At 36.3% G+C, this 18,391-nt stretch overlaps 1 protein-coding gene across 1 annotated transcript in view; it reads right to left on the bottom strand.

Moving 5' to 3' along the window:
* SLCO6A1 (solute carrier organic anion transporter family member 6A1) overlaps positions 1-18,391 on the bottom strand; it is a 97,988-nt gene that overhangs the window by 32,492 nt on the left and 47,105 nt on the right. Inside the window, exon 8 of the mRNA XM_004420526.2 lies at positions 14,999-15,194. Within this exon, the coding sequence (XP_004420583.1) occupies positions 14,999-15,194 (196 nt within the window). The remainder of the gene's footprint in view (positions 1-14,998; positions 15,195-18,391) is intronic.

Raw genomic sequence — 18,391 nt, 5'->3', positions numbered from 1 at the left:
GATCAATCTGCTTTGATGTTTCTAGTTTTTAAGGTAGAAGACAATGTCATTGGTTTGAGACCTTTTTCTTTTCATATAGGCTTTTAATGCTACACATTTCCCATGAGTACAGCTTTAGCAGCATTCCACAAATTTTGTTATGTGTGTTTTCATTTTCATTCACTTCAAAATACTTTCCAATTTCCCTTTTGAAGAAATTTTTTGACCTACAAGTTATTTAAAAGTTTGTTATTCAGGGCCGGCCCCGTGGCTTAGTGGTTAAGTGCGTGCGCTCCGCTACTGGCGGCCCGGGTTTGGATCCCAGGCGCGCACCGACGCACCGCTTCTCCGGCCATACTGAGGCCACGTCCCACATACAGCAACTAGAAGGCTGTGCAACTATGACATACAACTATCTACTGGGGCTTTGGGGGAAAAAAAAAAGGAGGAGGATTGGCAATAGATGTTAGCTCAGAGCCGGTCTTCCTTAGCAAAAAGAAGAGGATCAGCATGGATGTTAGCTCAGGGCTGATCTTCCTCACAAATAAATAAGTAAGTAAGTAAGTAAGTAAGTAAGTAAGTAAATAAATAAATAAATAAATAAATAAATAAAACTGTTTAAAAAAAAAAGTTTGTTATTCAGTTTCCAAATACTTGGGGCTTTTCCAGAAATCATTCTTATTAATTTATTTCTAATTTAATTCCATCATGGTCAGAAAACAGAACTCCATTGTATGATTTGATCCTTTAAATTTACTGAGACTTCTTTTATAGAATATGGTCTAGTTTGGTAAGTGTTTCATGTGCTCTTGAAAAGAATGTGCATTTTGCTTTGTTAGATGAAATGTTCTACAAATGTCGATTAAGTCAAGTTGGTTGGCAGTATTATTCAAATCTTTTGTATCATCACTGGGTTCTTTTGCCCACTTGTGTTATTAAGAGAGGGATATTGAAATACCTGACTATACTTGTGGATTTCTACATCCCTCCTTGCAGTATGTAGGTTTTTGCTCCACATTCTTTAAAGCTCTTTCAGTAAGTCAGGAAACATTTGAGATTGCTATGAATTCTTGAGGAATTTACTACTTTATAGTACATAATGACATTCTTTATTCCAGTTAATACTGCTTGCTCTGAAATCTACTTAGTCTGATGTTATACTCCAGCTTTCTTTTGACTACTGTTAACATGATACATCTTGCCCCATCCTTTCATGCATGAACTACTTGTGTACATATTTGAAGGGCATTTCTTTTATGCAGCATATATAGTTGGGTCTTGCTTTTTTAAAATCAAATTGGAGATTCTCTGCCTTTTAACTGAGCTGTTACAACCATTTACATTTAATGTGATTAATAATATGGTTAGGTTTGAATCTATCCTCTTTATATTTGTTTTCTATTTGTCCTATCTCTTCTTTGTCCCCTTTTTCCTTTTTTCTGCCTAATTTGAGATTAAACAAATATTTGTGTAAAATTCTATTTTAACCTGTGTTGGCTTATTAGCTGTGACTCATTGTTATTTTAGTGGTTGCTTCAAGGTTTATACTATATATCTTTAACTTAACAGTATTCCAATATATGATACTATAGCACTTCATATAAACCAATATTACATGTTAATCTGTTTTAAACAATTATTTTTAACATGATTTAAATAAGAAAAAATATTTACATATACAGTTACCATTTCCTTTGCTCTTCTTTGCTATGTGTAGTTCATATTTTCATCTCATATCATTTTTTTTCAGCCTGAAAGACTTCTTTTAACACTTTATATAGTGTAAGTCTATTGATCAAAAATTACTTACATTTTTTACACCTAAAATTCTTTCTCCTTCATTTTTGATAGATATTCTGGCTTGGTATAGAATTATAGATTGACTTTTTCTTTTGCTACTTTAAAAATATTGTTCCACTGTCCTTATCTGCATTGTTTCTGATATAAAATCTACTGTTACCCTTATCTTTGGTCCTTAGTATATAAAGTATTTTTCCCACCTCTCACTGCTTTTAAGATTTTCTCTTTTCTCTTATTTTGAGCAATTTGATTATTATGTACTATGGTGTAATTTTCTTCATGTTTCTTGTACTGAAGGTTTGCTGGGTTTTTTAAGTCTGTCAGTTTATAGTTTACATGAAATTTTAAAGTTTTGGTCATAATTTCTTCAAATATTTTCTTTCCCAAGTCCCCTCCTTTGGGGACTCCAATACAAATATAGTTGGCCACCTGAAGTTGTCCAAGTCACTGCTGCTTTGTTCATTTTATTAATTCTCTCTTCTCTCTCTGTTTCCTGTTGGATAGTTTTTATTGTTATTAATTTCAAGTTCACTAATATTCTGCAATGTCTAATCTATCATTAATCTCATACAGAGTATTTTTATCACACAGTCTAGTTTTCATTTTTATATGTTCAATTTGGGTTTTTAGAAATATCCTCTACTTAACTTTTGAACATATAGTATACTGTGTTAATATCCTGATATTAATTCTCCGATAATTTTAACATCTGTGTATATTATGGGTCCATTTTGATCAATTGGTTTAGCTCCTCACTATGGGTTGTATTTCTTTGCTTCTTTGAATTCCTCATAATTTTTTATTGGCTATCAGACCTTCTAAATTTCACTTTATCTTTTTTGGATCTTGCTTCTAAGATTTAATAGGCAGAACCAGAGTAGTGCTAATTTTACTTTAGAGCTAATTATTACTCATTACTGAGGCAAGATCCTTCTGTATACTTTATGCTCTGTGATTTTTGAGGTTTCCTAGTCTGACTGGTGAGAATAGATATTATTCCCAACCCTGTGTGAGCGGTGGGCACTGTTTCCTTTAATTCTTTTGGTAGCTCTTCCTCTAATTCTCTTTGGTAGCCAGGTACTTTCCTCACACATATGATAATTAGTCCTCTGACGCATACTTGAGGGGTATCTTCTGCAGATATGTCCTCTGATACACTATCCTGTGAACTCTAGCTGTTCTGGTCTCTCTGAACTCTCAACTCCATTACCTCAACTCAGGAAGTTTGCCAGAATCTGTCTGATTCCACCTCCCTGTGCCACAACCTCAAAACTTTCTTAAGGCAGTAAGCTGGACGAACCGTAGGGCTCACCTTGAATGTTTCCCATCTCTCATATATCACTGTCCTTCATTGACTGATGCCTATGTCTTGAAAACCGTTGTTTCAATTTTTGTCAAATTTTTGGTTGTTTTTGGTAGGAGGGGAAATCTGTTATCCCATCTTGGCTAAAAGTGGAGGTCCAGAACAATTTCTAAATATAAATTTAGAATGAAATCAAAGGGTTTTACATCTTTACATTATTAATCATTGGAAAAAGAGGCTTTTATCAAAATAATTTTTAGGATTATTACTTTTTGATTTATAAGCTATATATTTGAATGAATAAAGGCAGCAGAAACTAAGTCTGGATAATCAAAGTGAATGAATTTATTAAAAGAATGTCTAAGAGCTCACAGAATGGGTAAGAAGCCTAGAAAAGTAGATTCTCAAAACCATCAAGAACCCAAAAAAGGCAAGCAAGATTACAGCACAGGACTAATGTTCTTAGCAAGATGCCTCCCCACCCCCTCAACCCTCAGGACCTGGTGCATTTGCTGTACTCGCAGCTTTGCCTTGGCTGCTGCAGGTAATCTATGACTGACCATGCACTTTTGTGTTACTTTCTCAAAAATCAAAATCTTGAGGGAGCAGTCCAATCAGCTGAGCCTAAGTCATATCCTTGTTGACATCAGGAATATGAGAAAAGTAATATTTATCTCCCTTTGATTGATTTAGAGGAAGGCAAGGTCCTGAATCATATATGCACTAAATGAGCCTCAAATAGAAAAGATGATGAATGCTACACACCAAAAAGACACATTTTTTTTATACATTGTTGGATTCAATTTGCTAACATTTTGTTGAGACTATTGCATCTAACTTTACAAGAGATATTGGTCTATAGTATCCGTTTTTTTTGTATTACCTTTGATTTTGCTATCAGAGTAATATTGACCTCATAAAATGAATTAGGACGTATTCTCTCCTCTTCTATTTTCTAGAGGACATTGTGTAGGATCACTGTTAATTCTTTAAATGTTTGGTAGAATTCTCTAGTGAAATCATCTGGGCCGGAAAATGTTTTGAGGGGAGTTTATAAACTGTGGATTCAATTTCTTTAATAGTTTCTTTTATAGCTATTTGAATTATCTATTTCATATTGGGTGAGTTTTTCAATTTGTGTTTTTCAAGGATTAGTCCATATTATGTAACTCAAATTTATGTGCGTGGAGTTGTTTGTAGTAGTCCCTTATTATCCTTTAAATATCTATGGGGATAATACTATTGCTTGTTTCATTCCTGATAATAATTTGTGTGTGCTCTGCTTTTTTTCTTTGTCAATATTGCTAGAGATGTGTCAGTTTGATTGATCTTTCAAAGAACCAGGTTTTTGTTTCATTGATTTCTACTTGTATCTTTATTATTTGCTTTCCTCTCTTCCTTTGGGTTCATTTTGCTCTTCTTTTTCCAAGCTCTTGAGGTGGGAGCTTAGATTATTGATTTGAGGCTTTTCATATTTTTTCCTGTATGCATTTAGTACTATAAATTTCCTTCTCAATACTGTTTTAGTTGTGTCCCACAATTGTGATATGTGGTATTTTCATTTTCTTTCAGGTCAATGTATTTTCTTTTAATTTCTTTTCAGACTTTCTCTTTGACCCATGGATTATTTAGAAGTGCATTATTTAGTTTCCAAGTGTTTAGAGATTTTCCCATTATCTTTCTGTTATTGATTATGGATTGATTCCATTGTTGTAGGAGACACACTCTATAGTTTCAGTTCTTTCAAACTTTTGAAGTTTGTTTTATGGCCCAAAATATGCTCTATTTTGATGGATACTCCATTTGTACTCAAAGAGAATATGCCTTCTGCTATTGTTGATTGGAGCGTTCCATAAATATAAATTAGTTCAAGTTGGTTGATTGTGTTATTCAGCACTTTTTTTTTTTTTTTGGTGAGGAAGATTGGCCCTGAGCTAACATCTGTGCCAATCTTCCTCTATTTTGTATGTGGGACGCCACCACACCACGGCTTGATGTGCAGTGTGTAGGTCTGCACCCAGGATGCGGGCCCACGAACCCCAGGCCGCCGAAGCAGAGCACACAAACTTAACCACTACACCACTGGGCTGGCCCCTATTCAGTACTTCTTTATTCCCCTTGAGAGAAGTGATCAAGTTTCCAAGCATATTTCTGGATTTATCTCCTTTTCCTTCTAGTTGTACTAGTTTTTCCTTCTTATATCTTGAGGCTCTGTTGTTAGCTGCATACACAAATAGAATTGTTTGTTGTTTTAGGTAAACTGACTATTTATCACTTTGTAATGTCTCTTTATCCCTGTAATTTTCTTGGTTCTGAAGTCTGATATTAATATACTCATTCTAGCTTTCTTTTTTTTAGTGTTTATATGTATAATTTTTCTCACCTTTTTTACTTTTAAACTATATGTCATTATTTGTTGTAGGTGTCATGTCAAGTGAATTTAGTTGGGGTTTAATTTTTTTATCCAATCTGACATTGCTGCCTTCGAATAGGTAGGTTTAGACTAGGAATCAATGAATTTTTTTTGTAAAGGGCCAGATAGTAAATATATTAGGCTTTATAAACCTTGTATTGTCTGTTATACATTTTTCTTCTTTTTTAAATTAATGGACTTTGTTTTTTAGAAGAGTTTTAGGTTTACAGAATAATTAAGCATACACAGAGGGTTACCATATACCTTTCCTCCCCCATACACAGTTTCACCTATTATTAATATGTTGCTTTAGTGTGGTACATTTCTTAAAATTGATGAACCGATAGATTTGCCTTTTCCAGAATGTCATATAGTTGGAATCATACATTATGTAGCCTTTCATACTGGCTTCTTTCACTTAGCAATATACATTTAAGGCTCCTCCATGTCTTTTTGTGGCTTGATAGCTCATTTCTTTTATTACTGTATAACATTCCATGTATGGATGTACTACAGTTTATCTATCCATTCACCTGTTGAAGAGGATGTTGGTTGTTTCCAATTTTTAGCAATTATGAATTAAGCTGCTATAAACCCTTATTGGCAGGTTTATGTGTAAACATGTATTTTCAACTCATTTGCGTAAATACCTAAAAGCATGATTGCTGAATTGTATGGCAAGACTATGTTTAGCTATGTAAGGAACTACCCAACTGCCAAAGTGACGTACCATTTTATATTACTGGTAGCACTGAATGCAAGTCTTGGTTGCTCCACATCCTCACCAGCATTTGATTTTGTCAGTTTCTTTAATTTTAGCCATTCTAATAGATGTGTTGTGGTATCTTATTGTTGTTTTAATTTGCAATTCCTTAATGGCATATGATGCTGAGCATATTTTCATATACTTATCAGCATCTGTATATCTTCTTTAGTGTTCAGGCATTTTGGCCATTTTTAATTATGTTGTTTATTTGCAAATTGATGAGTTTTAAGAGTTCTTTGAATATTTTGGATATTTCCTATCCCAAATATGTATTTTTCTCCCAGCTTGTGGCTTGTCTTTTAATTCTATTAATAGCGTTTTTCACAGAGAAAGATTTTAATTTTAGTGAAGTCCAATGTATCATATTTTTCTTTCATACATCTTTTTTTGGTGTTGTATTTAAAATGTCATGACCAAGGGGCCGGCCCAGTGGCCTAGTGGTTAAGTTCGCATGCTGCACTTTGGCAGCCCAGGGTTCACAGGTTCGAATCCAGGGCACGAACTGATGCACCATTCATCAAGCCATGCTGTGGTGGCGTCCCACATACAAAGTGGAGGAAAATGGGCACAGATGTTAGTTCAGGGCCAATCTTGCTCAGCAAAAAGAGGAGGATTGGCAAGAGAGGTTAGCGCAAGGCCAGTCTTCCTCACCAAAAAAAAAAGTCATCACCAAACCCAAGGCTACTTATATTTTATTCTATGTTATCTTCCAGAAGTTTTACAGTTTTGTGTTTTACATTTAGGTCTATGATCCATTTTGAGTTAACTTTTGTGAAGGGTATAAGGTCTGTGTCCAGATTCTTTTTTGCTGGCTTGCTTGAATTTTTTTTTTTTTTTTTTTTTTTTTTTTTGCATGTGAATGTTCAGTGATTCTGGCTTCATTTATTAAAATGACTACCCTGGTTTCTCTCCAGGACAGCAACATAGGAGCCTCCTGAACTCACCTCTTCCCATGGACAGACTGAATCTACAGGTACACATGGAGAAATTCCCTCTGAAAGAAATCCAGAAACTAGCTGAGTGCCTCCTACACATTGGGCAAATGAGAAAATTCCCACATTGAAATGGGGTAGGAAAAGCTGGAATGCACTCTCACCATAAACTCCACCCACAGCACAGTGCCATATAGTTAGGAGGGACCTCCCAACTCCTAACTTTTCCCTAAAGAGCAAAGGGTTTGGACCTCACATCTAGTGTGCCAACTTTTAAGACTCACACCTGAGGGATGGGCCCCCAAAACACCTCGTTCTGAAAGCCAATGGGGCTTGCAGCCACAAGACCCACAAGACTATCGCAAACAAAGAAATAATTCTTAATAGGCTCTCAGGAGGACTCACTGAGGACTCACTGTGGCTATCCTCCTAGGGCTCAGTGCAGAGGAATCAGGCAGAATATACCCATCTCTCAGTCTTTTCCAAAGCAAAGCCTATTTGCATACTTTAAAAGCTGCTGCCTGAGGGTCTGGGGCCTAATTTAGCACGCACCTGGGGGCTGACTGCAATCCTCTCCCAGACCAGAGAAGCCAGCAGACACCACCTCCACCTTCACACTCAAGCTTGCTCCAAAGTTTCAATATGTCCCTGGAAGGAGCTTATACACACGCTGGTGCCCCCAACTTTTGCATCTGCTGCCCAAGCGATGAGCCCCTAGATCGCCTGACTTTGATAGTCAATGGGGCTTATATTCACAAGTCCCACAGGACTGTAGCAAACAAACAGTTCTTCACCAGCTATCCTCCCAGCACTCAGCACAGAGGAAGCAGGCAAAAAAACCTCCAACCCTCAGTCTTTCCCTGAAAGAAGCCTATTTGCATACTTTAAAAGCTGCTGCCTAAGGGTCAGGCTTCTAATTTAGCAGGCTTCTAGCAGCTGACTGCAATCCTCCCCAGAGACTAGGGAAGCCATCAGACACCACCTTTGCCTTCTCACGCCAGCCCACTACGAATCACCAACATCTGCCTGGAAGGAGCTTGTACACAAGTATGGTGCAGCAGCTTTTGTGGCTGCTGTCCAAGGGACAGGCCCCTGGATATCCTGGCTCTGACAGCCGATAGGGCTTGTCTTCACTGGGGCTGAGTCCCACAGGGTTGTAGTAAACAAAGAAGCAGTTATTAACAAGCACAGGAGAACCCCTCTGCAGCTATACACTCAGGCCCAGCACAGAGGGAGCCAGCAAAAAAGCCCACCTCTCAGTTTCTCCATGGAACGGTCCTAACTACCTACTTTCCTAACTACCGCCTGCATCTGGGTGCTGACTGCAATCCTGCCCTTTGGGACAATGACAGGTCTTGGCACACCCTCAACTGCTAGTGGCCACTAAGAACAAAGAAGGCGGCGTGGACAATCACAAAGGTTTGAGAAACAACCTAGAGCTCAGGCCTGGCTGAATGGTAAGGTTCATCTAGTTATTATAGTTATAGGTAAAGTTATAGTTATAGATAAGGCTCATTTTGTTAATATAGTTATTTAAAATAAATACAACCACAATAATTTGTTAATGTATACACAAGGTAAAAAGGTATATAAACTGTGACATGGAAAACATAAAATGTGGGGGGAAAGTAAAAATTTAGAGCTTTAATATGTGTTGCAGGTTGTTATCAGCTTAAAATAGACTGTTATAAATATAAGATGTTTTATGCAAGCCTCATCCTATTCACAAAGCAAAAACCTATAGCAAATACACAAAACATAAACAGAAAGGAATCTAAGCATACCACTAAACAAAATTATCAAACCACAAAGGAAGAGAAAGAGAAGAAGAAAGGAACACAGGAAATATTAAATAGCCAGAAAACAATGAACAAAATGGTAATAAGTATATACCTATCGATAATTACTTTAAATATAAACAGACTAAATTCTCCAATCAAAAGACATAGAGTGTCTGAAGGGATAAAAAAACAAGACTCATCTATATGCTGCATACAAGAGACTCACTTCAGACATACAGACACACAGAGACTGAAAGCGAAGGGATCGAAAAAGATATTCCATACAAATACAAACCAAAAGAAAGCTGAAGTAACTATACTTATATCAGACAAAATAGACTGTAAGACAAATACTGTAGTAAGAGACAAAGAAGGTCATTTTATAATGAAAAAGGAGCAATTCCAACATGAGAATACAACATTTATAAATATTTATGTACCCAACATAGGAGCACCTAAATATATAAAGCAAATAGTAACAGACCTAAAGGGAGAAATAGCAATACAATAATATTGGAAGACTTCAACACTCCACTTTCAACAATGGAAAAACCATCCAGACAGAAAATCAACAAGGAAACATTGGACTTAAACTATATATTAGTCCAGATGGACTTAACAGACATTTACAGGACATTCCATCCAACAGCAGCAGAATACACATTCTCCTGGAGTGCACATAGAACATTCTGCAGGACAACTCATATGTTAGCCCACAAAACAAGTCTTAATAAATTCAAAAAGACTAGAATCATATCAAGCATCTTTTCCAACCACAATGGTATGAAACTAGAAATCAATTACAAGAAGAAAACTGGAAAGTTCACCAATATGTGAAGATTAAACAACATGCTACTGAACAACCAATGGGTCATTGAAGAAATCAAAAAGTACCTTGAGATAAATGAAAATGGAAATATAACATACCAAAACCTATGGGATGCAGCAAAAGCAATCCTAAGAGAGAAGTTCATAGCAATAAATGCTTACATTAACAAAAGGAAAGATCTCAAATAAACAACCTAACTTTATGCCTCAAGGAACTAGAAACAGAGAACAAACTAAGCCCAAAGTTAGTAGAAAGAAGGAAATAAAGATCAGAGTGGAAATAAATGAAATAGAGACTAATAACACATCAGAAAAGATCAACAAAACTAACAGCTGGTTTTTTGAAAAGATAAACAAAATAGACAAACCTTTAGCTAGACTTGCCAAGGCAAAAAGAGGACTCAAATAAATGAAATTATAAATGAAAGAGGAGACATTACAAGTGATATAACACAAATACAAAGATCATAAGAGACTAGTATAAACAATTATATGCCAACAAATGTTTCTTTCTTATTTTCTTGCCTTCTTTTTTTGCTGTCATCTTTCCCTCTTTTTTCTGCCTTCTCTTGTTTTGAGTATTTTATGAGATTCCATTTTCTCTTATCTGTTAGCATAGCAATTATACTTCTTTTAAAAAACGCTTTAGTGGTTTCCCTGGAATTCCCAATATACATTTACAAGTAATTTAAGTCCACTTTCAAATAACTCTATACCACTTCATGAGTAGTGCAGGTACCTTATTCTTCCCTCCTCTTTTATAAGATTGCTGTTCTTCATTTCACTTCCATAAACTATAATCACTGAATACCCTATTGCCATTATTATTTTGAACAGTTACCTATTACCCCAATTAAAAATAAGAAAACTAAAAGATTATATTTTACCTTTATTTATTCATCTCTAATGCTCTTTGTTTCTTTATATGGATCCAAATTTCTGACTAATATTTTTCTTTTTTGTGAAGAACTTCTTTAAACATTTCTTGCAAAGCAGGTTTACTGATGACAGTTTCCTTATTTTTTGTTTGTCTGGGAATATCTTTATTTTCGCTTCACTTTTGAAGGACAGTTTCATTGCATACAGCATTCTATGTTGATGGGGGGTTTTTTCAACTCTTTAAATATTTCATTCCACTCTCTTCTTGCTTGCATGGTTTGTGACGAGAAGTCTATTATAAATTATCTTTGATCCTCTATAGGTTAAGTTTTACTTCCTCTGGCTTCTTTCAAGATTTTGTCTTTGTTTTTTGATTATGCAGTCTGAATATGATATGCCCTGGTATAGACATTTTGGCATTTATCCTTCTTGGTATTCTCTGAGCTTCCTGGATCAGTGGCTTGGTGTCTGTCATCAATTTTGGAAAATTCTCAGCCATTATTTCTTCACTTATTTCTTCTGTTCCTTTCTCTCCTTCTTCACTTTCTGGTGTTTCCACTGCATATTTGTTATACCTTTGTAATTGCTGCATAGTTCTTGGATATTATATTCCAGGCTTTTTCATTTTTTTCTCTTTGTTTTTCAGTTTGAGAAGTTTCTATTGACACATCTTCAAAGTCATTGATACTTTCCTCAATCCTGTCCAGTCTATTGATGAGCCCATGAAAGAGACTCTTTATTTCCATTACAGCATTTTTGCTTCCTAGAATCTACTTTTGATTTTTTTCTTAGAGTTCCCATTTCTCTGCTTACATTATCTATTTTTTCTTTCATGTTGTCCACTCTTTCCATTAGCGCCCTTAGCATATTAATCATAATTATTTTATGTTCCCATTCTGATCATTCCAGAATCTCTGCCATATCTGAGTCTGTTTCTGTTGCTTGCTTTGCCTTTTCAGTCACCTTTTTAGTTTTCGCCTTTTAGAGTGCCTTATAACGTTTTAGTTGAAAGCCAGACATTATGTTTCAGGTAACAAGCACTGAGGTAAACAGGCCTTTAATGTGAGGTTTTATGTTTTTTTGTCTAGGAGTTATGCTGTGTTTAAAGTTTGTTGTAGCTATAGGTATCAGAGGCCTCAACTCTCTGTGGTATCCTCCTTTTGTCTTCCCTATTGTCTTTCACTAGAAATTCTTTATTTTTTTATTTTTATTTTTTTATAATTTTATTTATTTATTTTTCCCCCCAAAGCCCCAGTAGATAGTTGTATGTCATAGCTGCACATCCTTCTAGTTGCTGTATGTGGGACGCGGCCTCAGCATGGCCAGAGAAGCAGTGTGTCGGTGCGCGCCCGGGATCCGAACCCGGGCCGCCAGCAGTGGAGCGCGCGCACTTAACCGCTAAGCCATGGGGCCGGCCCAGAAATTCTTTATTAAATAGAGTGTGTCTTGCAGTTCTTTCAGTTGTAAATCCCTATTATTACACTAGATATATGTCGATAAGGTGGTAATGTATTGTGGAGGGGAAGCATTCTATAATCTTATTGTTAAATCTTAGGCTTTATGGATTTTTTTTTACTGGGCATTCCTGAGTCTCCCTGTTACCTTCAGAAGTTTTTCTTAACCTTTTTTTTTCTTTCCCTTACATGAGACAGGAAGGTAGAGGGGGTTGACTTGTCTGATTGCCCTCCTTATAAAGTTTGGTAAGCGAAAACTCTGGTAAAGTAGTTTCCCTAGAGGGCAGGCTTTTGTTACAAAGAGCAGACTTCTCTGGGGAATATTTCAAAATGGTTACTTTTCCTCTCCTCCCCACCCAAAACACAAGAGCATTTTTCTCTCAACTTCACGTGAGAACCTGACGGAGCACTGGGATATGAGTCATGAAAGTGTGGGAAGTCCCCCCAAGACTGGGCCCCCAGGAGTTTTTAACTCCAAGTTAGTCCATGCTCCACCTCCAGCAATTAGTCAATTACTGTTTAATGTTCAGCTCCAATGGCTTCTGTTCCCAGTAAACTGCAATTCTATTTGCTTCTCTCTCTAGTTTCGGGGACAGCAGCTTGTCCTGTGATCTCAAGTCTCTGATTAATCTAAAAAGAGTTGTTGATTTTTAATTTGTTCAACTCTTTTCTTGTTGTGAGAACAGGAGTGATGACTTACAAGCTCTTTATATATCAGAGTAGAAACTAGAGGTCCTATTCCATTCTTAGTTTGCAGACCATACAAAAACAGGCAGCATTATGAATACATATATACATAGATACATACATATATATATACACACACATACCTAAACTATATACATATATATACTTATGTATACTTTTATGTATATATATACACACACACATATATATATACATACATACATAGATAAACACTTACCTTTCTAATTCAAGTTGATATTTTACCACTCCATTTAAAATGAATAAGTCTTAAACCATATAGGCCCTTTTACCCTCTCCCTTTAGGTTACAGTTGTCATACGTATTACATCTACCTTATTTAAAAACCACACCAGACAATGTCATAATTTTTGCTTTCAACAGTCATATATATTTTAAACTTAAGATGAAAAATTAGTCTATTTACTCATATCTTTATCATTTTTTTACTCTTCGTTTATCCCTTCAAGTTTCAAGTTTCCTCTAGCATCATTTTACTTCAGACTGAAGAGATACTTTCTCATTTCTTTTAGAGCTAACAATAAACTTTATTAGTTACCCTTCACCTGAGAATATCTTTATTTCATTTTAATTCTTGAGGATATTTTCACTGGATAATGAATTATGAGTTGACAGTTCTTTTCTTTCAGGACTCTAAAGATATTGTTCTACTGTCTTCTGAACCCATGGTTTCTGATGAAAAATTCACAGTCATTTGTATTATTGCACCTATCAATACTATTTTAAAGTTGTTATTTGATAATGCCAATATCTGGATCCCCTGTGGGTCTAATCTATTGTCATAGTTTTTGGCCATGTTTTTGGCCTGCCTGGTAACTTGTTTTTATTGCAAGACCTTCTCCTAAGACACTTTACAGCTCTGAATGGTATCATTCTTTCAAAGTGTTGAGGCTGCTTTTCTGCTGCTACAGTGCTGGCTGACCACATTAATCCAATTATAGACCAAATTAACTCTTGGCAAGGCTATAGCACTTTAGAAAGGCTCTCACGCCTATGTCACAGCCTTACAGAGATATCAATTGAGAGAATGTGATGTTCACTACAGTTCATCTCCCTAGCACATTCTAAACTCGAACTGTTATCTACAGAGCAACACAATACTGCTGAAATTTTTCTCCCCTTTTTACAAGATTTCTGCTTGATTTCAGCCTCTTCACTTCATAATTCAGCAAATGTACTGAGTGAAAACCCAACAGACTGCTGTCTCATTTGTCTACCGCCTTCTTCTCTCTGATATCCTGCCCCACTCCAGGCCCTAATTTTTTCTCTAGGCTCATAGGTCTGTCAAAAATTTGTGCTGGTTTCTAGTCATCTAACTAGATGCTTTTTGCCCAGACTCTTTGCCCAAATTCTCAGCTTCTTCTAATGTCCAGAATTAGCAAATATACTTAGGGGAAAAAGTAACTGCAGAAGGTTGCTTCTCCGCTCAAGGATTTGCCTCTCTCTCAGGATTTGGGCCTTTAAATCCCTACTTGCCTAAACAACTTTTTGATGCCTTTGAACAAATTTTTTAACACTTTATTCAGCTTTCTAGTTGTTCTCAGCGAGAGCATTGATCTGCCATAAGCTACTCCACTGTAGCTGGAAATGGGAGTATTATTTTCTTTTCTTATTTTACTTGCTCAGTTCTTTGGTTTTACTTGCTCAATTCCAGTACTGTTCCCCTGTATTTAACATTAATCTCTGCCCAGTTCTCTGAATTTTTGCATATTTAGCTTAAAGAAGACATTACTCATGCATACTTTCAGAGGTACTTCAGTTCCATTCTTTGATGTCTATAAGAAGGCAGACACACCAATTCAGGAACACAAGGTAAGACTGGCTTTGTACCATTAGTACTGTCTCCTATTTGCTACCCACTTTAATACAAAATTCTACTTCTAGGTTCTGAATCATTTCAATGTATTTTTTCTTTAGTACTTTACAAATGCATAAGCAGTCATATTATAAGCTATCATTATGATACTCCTGCCCTTAATATGAAAGGTGAAACTATACTTTATACTTCTTTTACATGTTCAATAATTCCAAGAATGACATGAATATATAAGGATTACTAAATGAATAATTATTAATTGACTGAGAAATATGTTGTTGGGTTTAGATGTAAAAATCTAATATACGAAATTATATTTACCCGCCATAATCTTCATTGATCCCAGCAAATGGTATTGGATCACAGCGTACAAAAATTACAAATGCAAGTAGTACAAGTGATATAGTAGATGTAACCATTATAAATTTCATAAGTGCTTTATAAGACATGTGTAATATGGAAACAATGATACCTCCCAGAAGCTGGGCAAGTGCACCTCCTGGAATTAAAACAAGTCCTAAAAGAAAGAAGGAGGAGGAGAAAACACAGTTAAAGTGTAATCAGCTAAAGATAGTACAGAAAATTCATACATTGATGCAATTCACTCTGCTCTAAACATATAACAAACATAGATTTAAATAAAAAGAAAATTTAAAAGCATAATAAACATCTCAACAAAGCTGAACCTTAAGAGAAAAACAAATTTGTGAGTGGGGCTGAAGCTATAGGCCTAATGGACTCTAGGGCAGTGATTGTGAAGTTTTGCTCCTGAGTATTAATGATATTCTGGTGAAAGGGTAATAGTATTTCATTGTGGTTTTAATATGCATTTCCCTGAAAACTACTGAAAGTGAGCATATTTTCATATGAATACTGGCTGATTGATATCATCTTTTACAGAATGCCTGTTCAAGTCTTTTGTCCATTTTTATTGGATTATCTGCCTTTTTATTATTGTCAGAAATTTTTACATACTCTGGATACAAATCCTTTGTAGAATATTTCTGTTGAAAAGATTGTTTTGTTTGCATTTTCACTCTTTATGCCGACATTCGGTGAACAGTTCTTAATTTTAATGTAATACCACTTATTTTTTTCCTTTATGGTTACGTGATTTGTATCATGTTTAAGAAATCTTTGTTTTCTCCAAGGCCGTGAAGATATTTTCCTATGCCTTATTCTAAAAAGCTGTACTGTTTTACCATTCACATCTAGATCTAAAATCCATCTAGAATTGGTATTTGCGTATGTAGTGAGGTAGAGGTCAAGATTTATCATTTTTCTAAGGATATCTAATTGATCCAATATCACTAATATCTAATTAACCCAATTTTTTATTTTACATATTTTAAAGTTATGTTGTTGAGGGCATACACATATATAATTGTATTATCTACTACACTGGTTGACTCCTCTGACATTATAGATGATCTCTCTTTATAACAAGTAATGTCTCTTGCCTTAAAATTATTATAGTTATACCACTTTTTCTTTTGGTTAGTATTCACATAGTACAACTTTTTCCATCCTTTTACTTTCAACCTTTTCACGTCCTTGTATTTAAGGAGTGCCTCTTGTAGGTAACATAGTGGATTCTTCCCCCAATCTGACAATCTTTATTTATATGTAATATAATTACTATTCTATTTATTGGGCAACAATTATCCACTACCCTCTGATGCTGTATATCCTTTAAGCAGAAGCACTGACTGCTCTTTGTTCTATCTTTTCAAGGATATTTATATAGTGAATAGCCTTGGATAATGAAGATAGTGTCCCCCTTGAGAACAGAGGGCAGGTTTGCTTAGAGTTTTGGAAGACAGAGATAGTATCCTCTCTGGAACTAAGAGAAGACATGCTTGCTGTCAAGTATAATAAAGATAAAGTCTCTCCCTGGATCAAAAGGCAAGCATGATTACTGTCCATCATAAAAGATTTGGGTTCCCTAAGACCAGGGAATGTAATGCAATCCACTCCTGTAATGCAATCTTGTGTGTGCAGATGTCACTGGCTCTCCTTCACATACCCCAGGGGAAATGTGGCTCAGAAAACTCACATACACACACACACACACACACACACACACACACACACAGAGATACTCTAACTAGTGCTATTGCTGTGAGTCATAAACTTTCCTTCTCTGACCAAGGAGTTCTATGTTTTCTGCTAGCATCCATGAAACTATGGTAGACTAACTTGTGAGCTTTCAAGCAGGGTAAAATTCAAACCCTTCATGGATCTTAGGACTTTTGGTGACAAAGATGGGATGTTGACAGAGACATGGTTTTCTGTAAGAAGAAGAATAAGAGCCTCATAGGCCAATTAACAGCATTTAGAGAAATAACTGGCAATCAGTAGGGAACATCATGACTTAGCCTGTTAATGATGAAGAACTGGAGAGGTGGCCACAGGCTGAAGATTTAAAGACAGCTCCCCAGAAGGTGTAATGGTTGTTATTAACTCTCCTCTAGGCAAAGGGACTTCCTTGCCAATCTGGCCATCAGCCTCAGGTCTGCCCCATTGTAACAGCTGTTACTAAGATTCATCTTGCTTGGACAGAGGATTCCTCCTGATTTCAGATAACAGTTACAGAGACGTGCAACTACACGCGTGGGAAAGGAGGGAAATTTACAACCACTATGGACAGAAACCGGTGACTAATTAGAAGGTTAGCTGATTTGGTTGGTTGATGCGGGAGTGGAGTGCATAATTGCTTGTTAGGTGAAATGGTAATAGCTGAGACGTCTGAGGGCCCAGCTCCTCCTACAGTCTATCCTGCTAACCTTGGATCCATTCTAAGACAAAAGTAAAAGATCTCAGAGTTGTTTTGCTGTGTGTCCTCAGTGCTATAAGGTAGCTGTGACCCTCTCAGGAAGATTTCCCTAAGACAGACATATTCTTGTGTGAAACCACAGGTGAGGTACTCAATAGAATTTGGACTCTTACTGCCTCAGAAAATGAGGTAAAAGGACCTTATGGGTGAGGCTTTGGACAATTTCAGTGTACTTTTGTTGTGGTTTCCATATACTAATCCTATGACTCCAATTTCAAAACATATCATTGGTAATTATATTTTATAAGCTTATACCATATATGCTCCTAGATGCCAAAAGTGATAGAGGAGGGGCTGGCCCCATGACCTGGTGGTTAAGTTTGGTGCGGTCTGCTTCAGCGGCCTGGGTTTGGATCCCAGGCATGGACCTACCCCACTTGTCAGTGGCCATGCTGTGGTGGTAACCTACATACAAAATAGAGGAAGATTGGCACAGATGTTAGCTCAGGGCAAATCTTCCTCAGGAAAAAAAAAAGTGACTGTGGAACACATAAATTGCTACCCAAACTGTCTCTCTGTCTCCTCTTGTGTGGTCCAATAGAAACAACATAGAATCCCAGGAGGAGAAAGGAAAGTCCCAGCTTTGATTATGGACTTAAAGGAAGCAGAGGTAGTAAGAGATGCAGTATCTCAATTCAACAGACCATACGTCCAGTGAAAGAAGTTATCAAGGGCTTGAGGTTTACAGTGGATTAACAATCAATTGAATTCAGTTGTTGCTTCTATAGCCCTGTACATTCCAGATATTGTGGTGTAACTAAATTTATGGCACAGACTGGTGGCACTTGATATGCTGTCTTGAACATCACCAAAGCCTTCTTTTGTATCCCAGTAGCACCCAAAGACAAAGACCAATTCTCTTTCATGCTGCACGGCCA

Source organism: Ceratotherium simum, chromosome 4, assembly GCF_057802395.1.
Source record: "Ceratotherium simum simum isolate JZ-2026a chromosome 4, ASM5780239v1, whole genome shotgun sequence".
Lineage (NCBI taxonomy): Eukaryota > Metazoa > Chordata > Mammalia > Perissodactyla > Rhinocerotidae > Ceratotherium > Ceratotherium simum.
The sequence above is the reverse complement of the archived record's forward strand: the minus strand, read 5'-3'. Positions and strand labels throughout refer to the sequence as shown.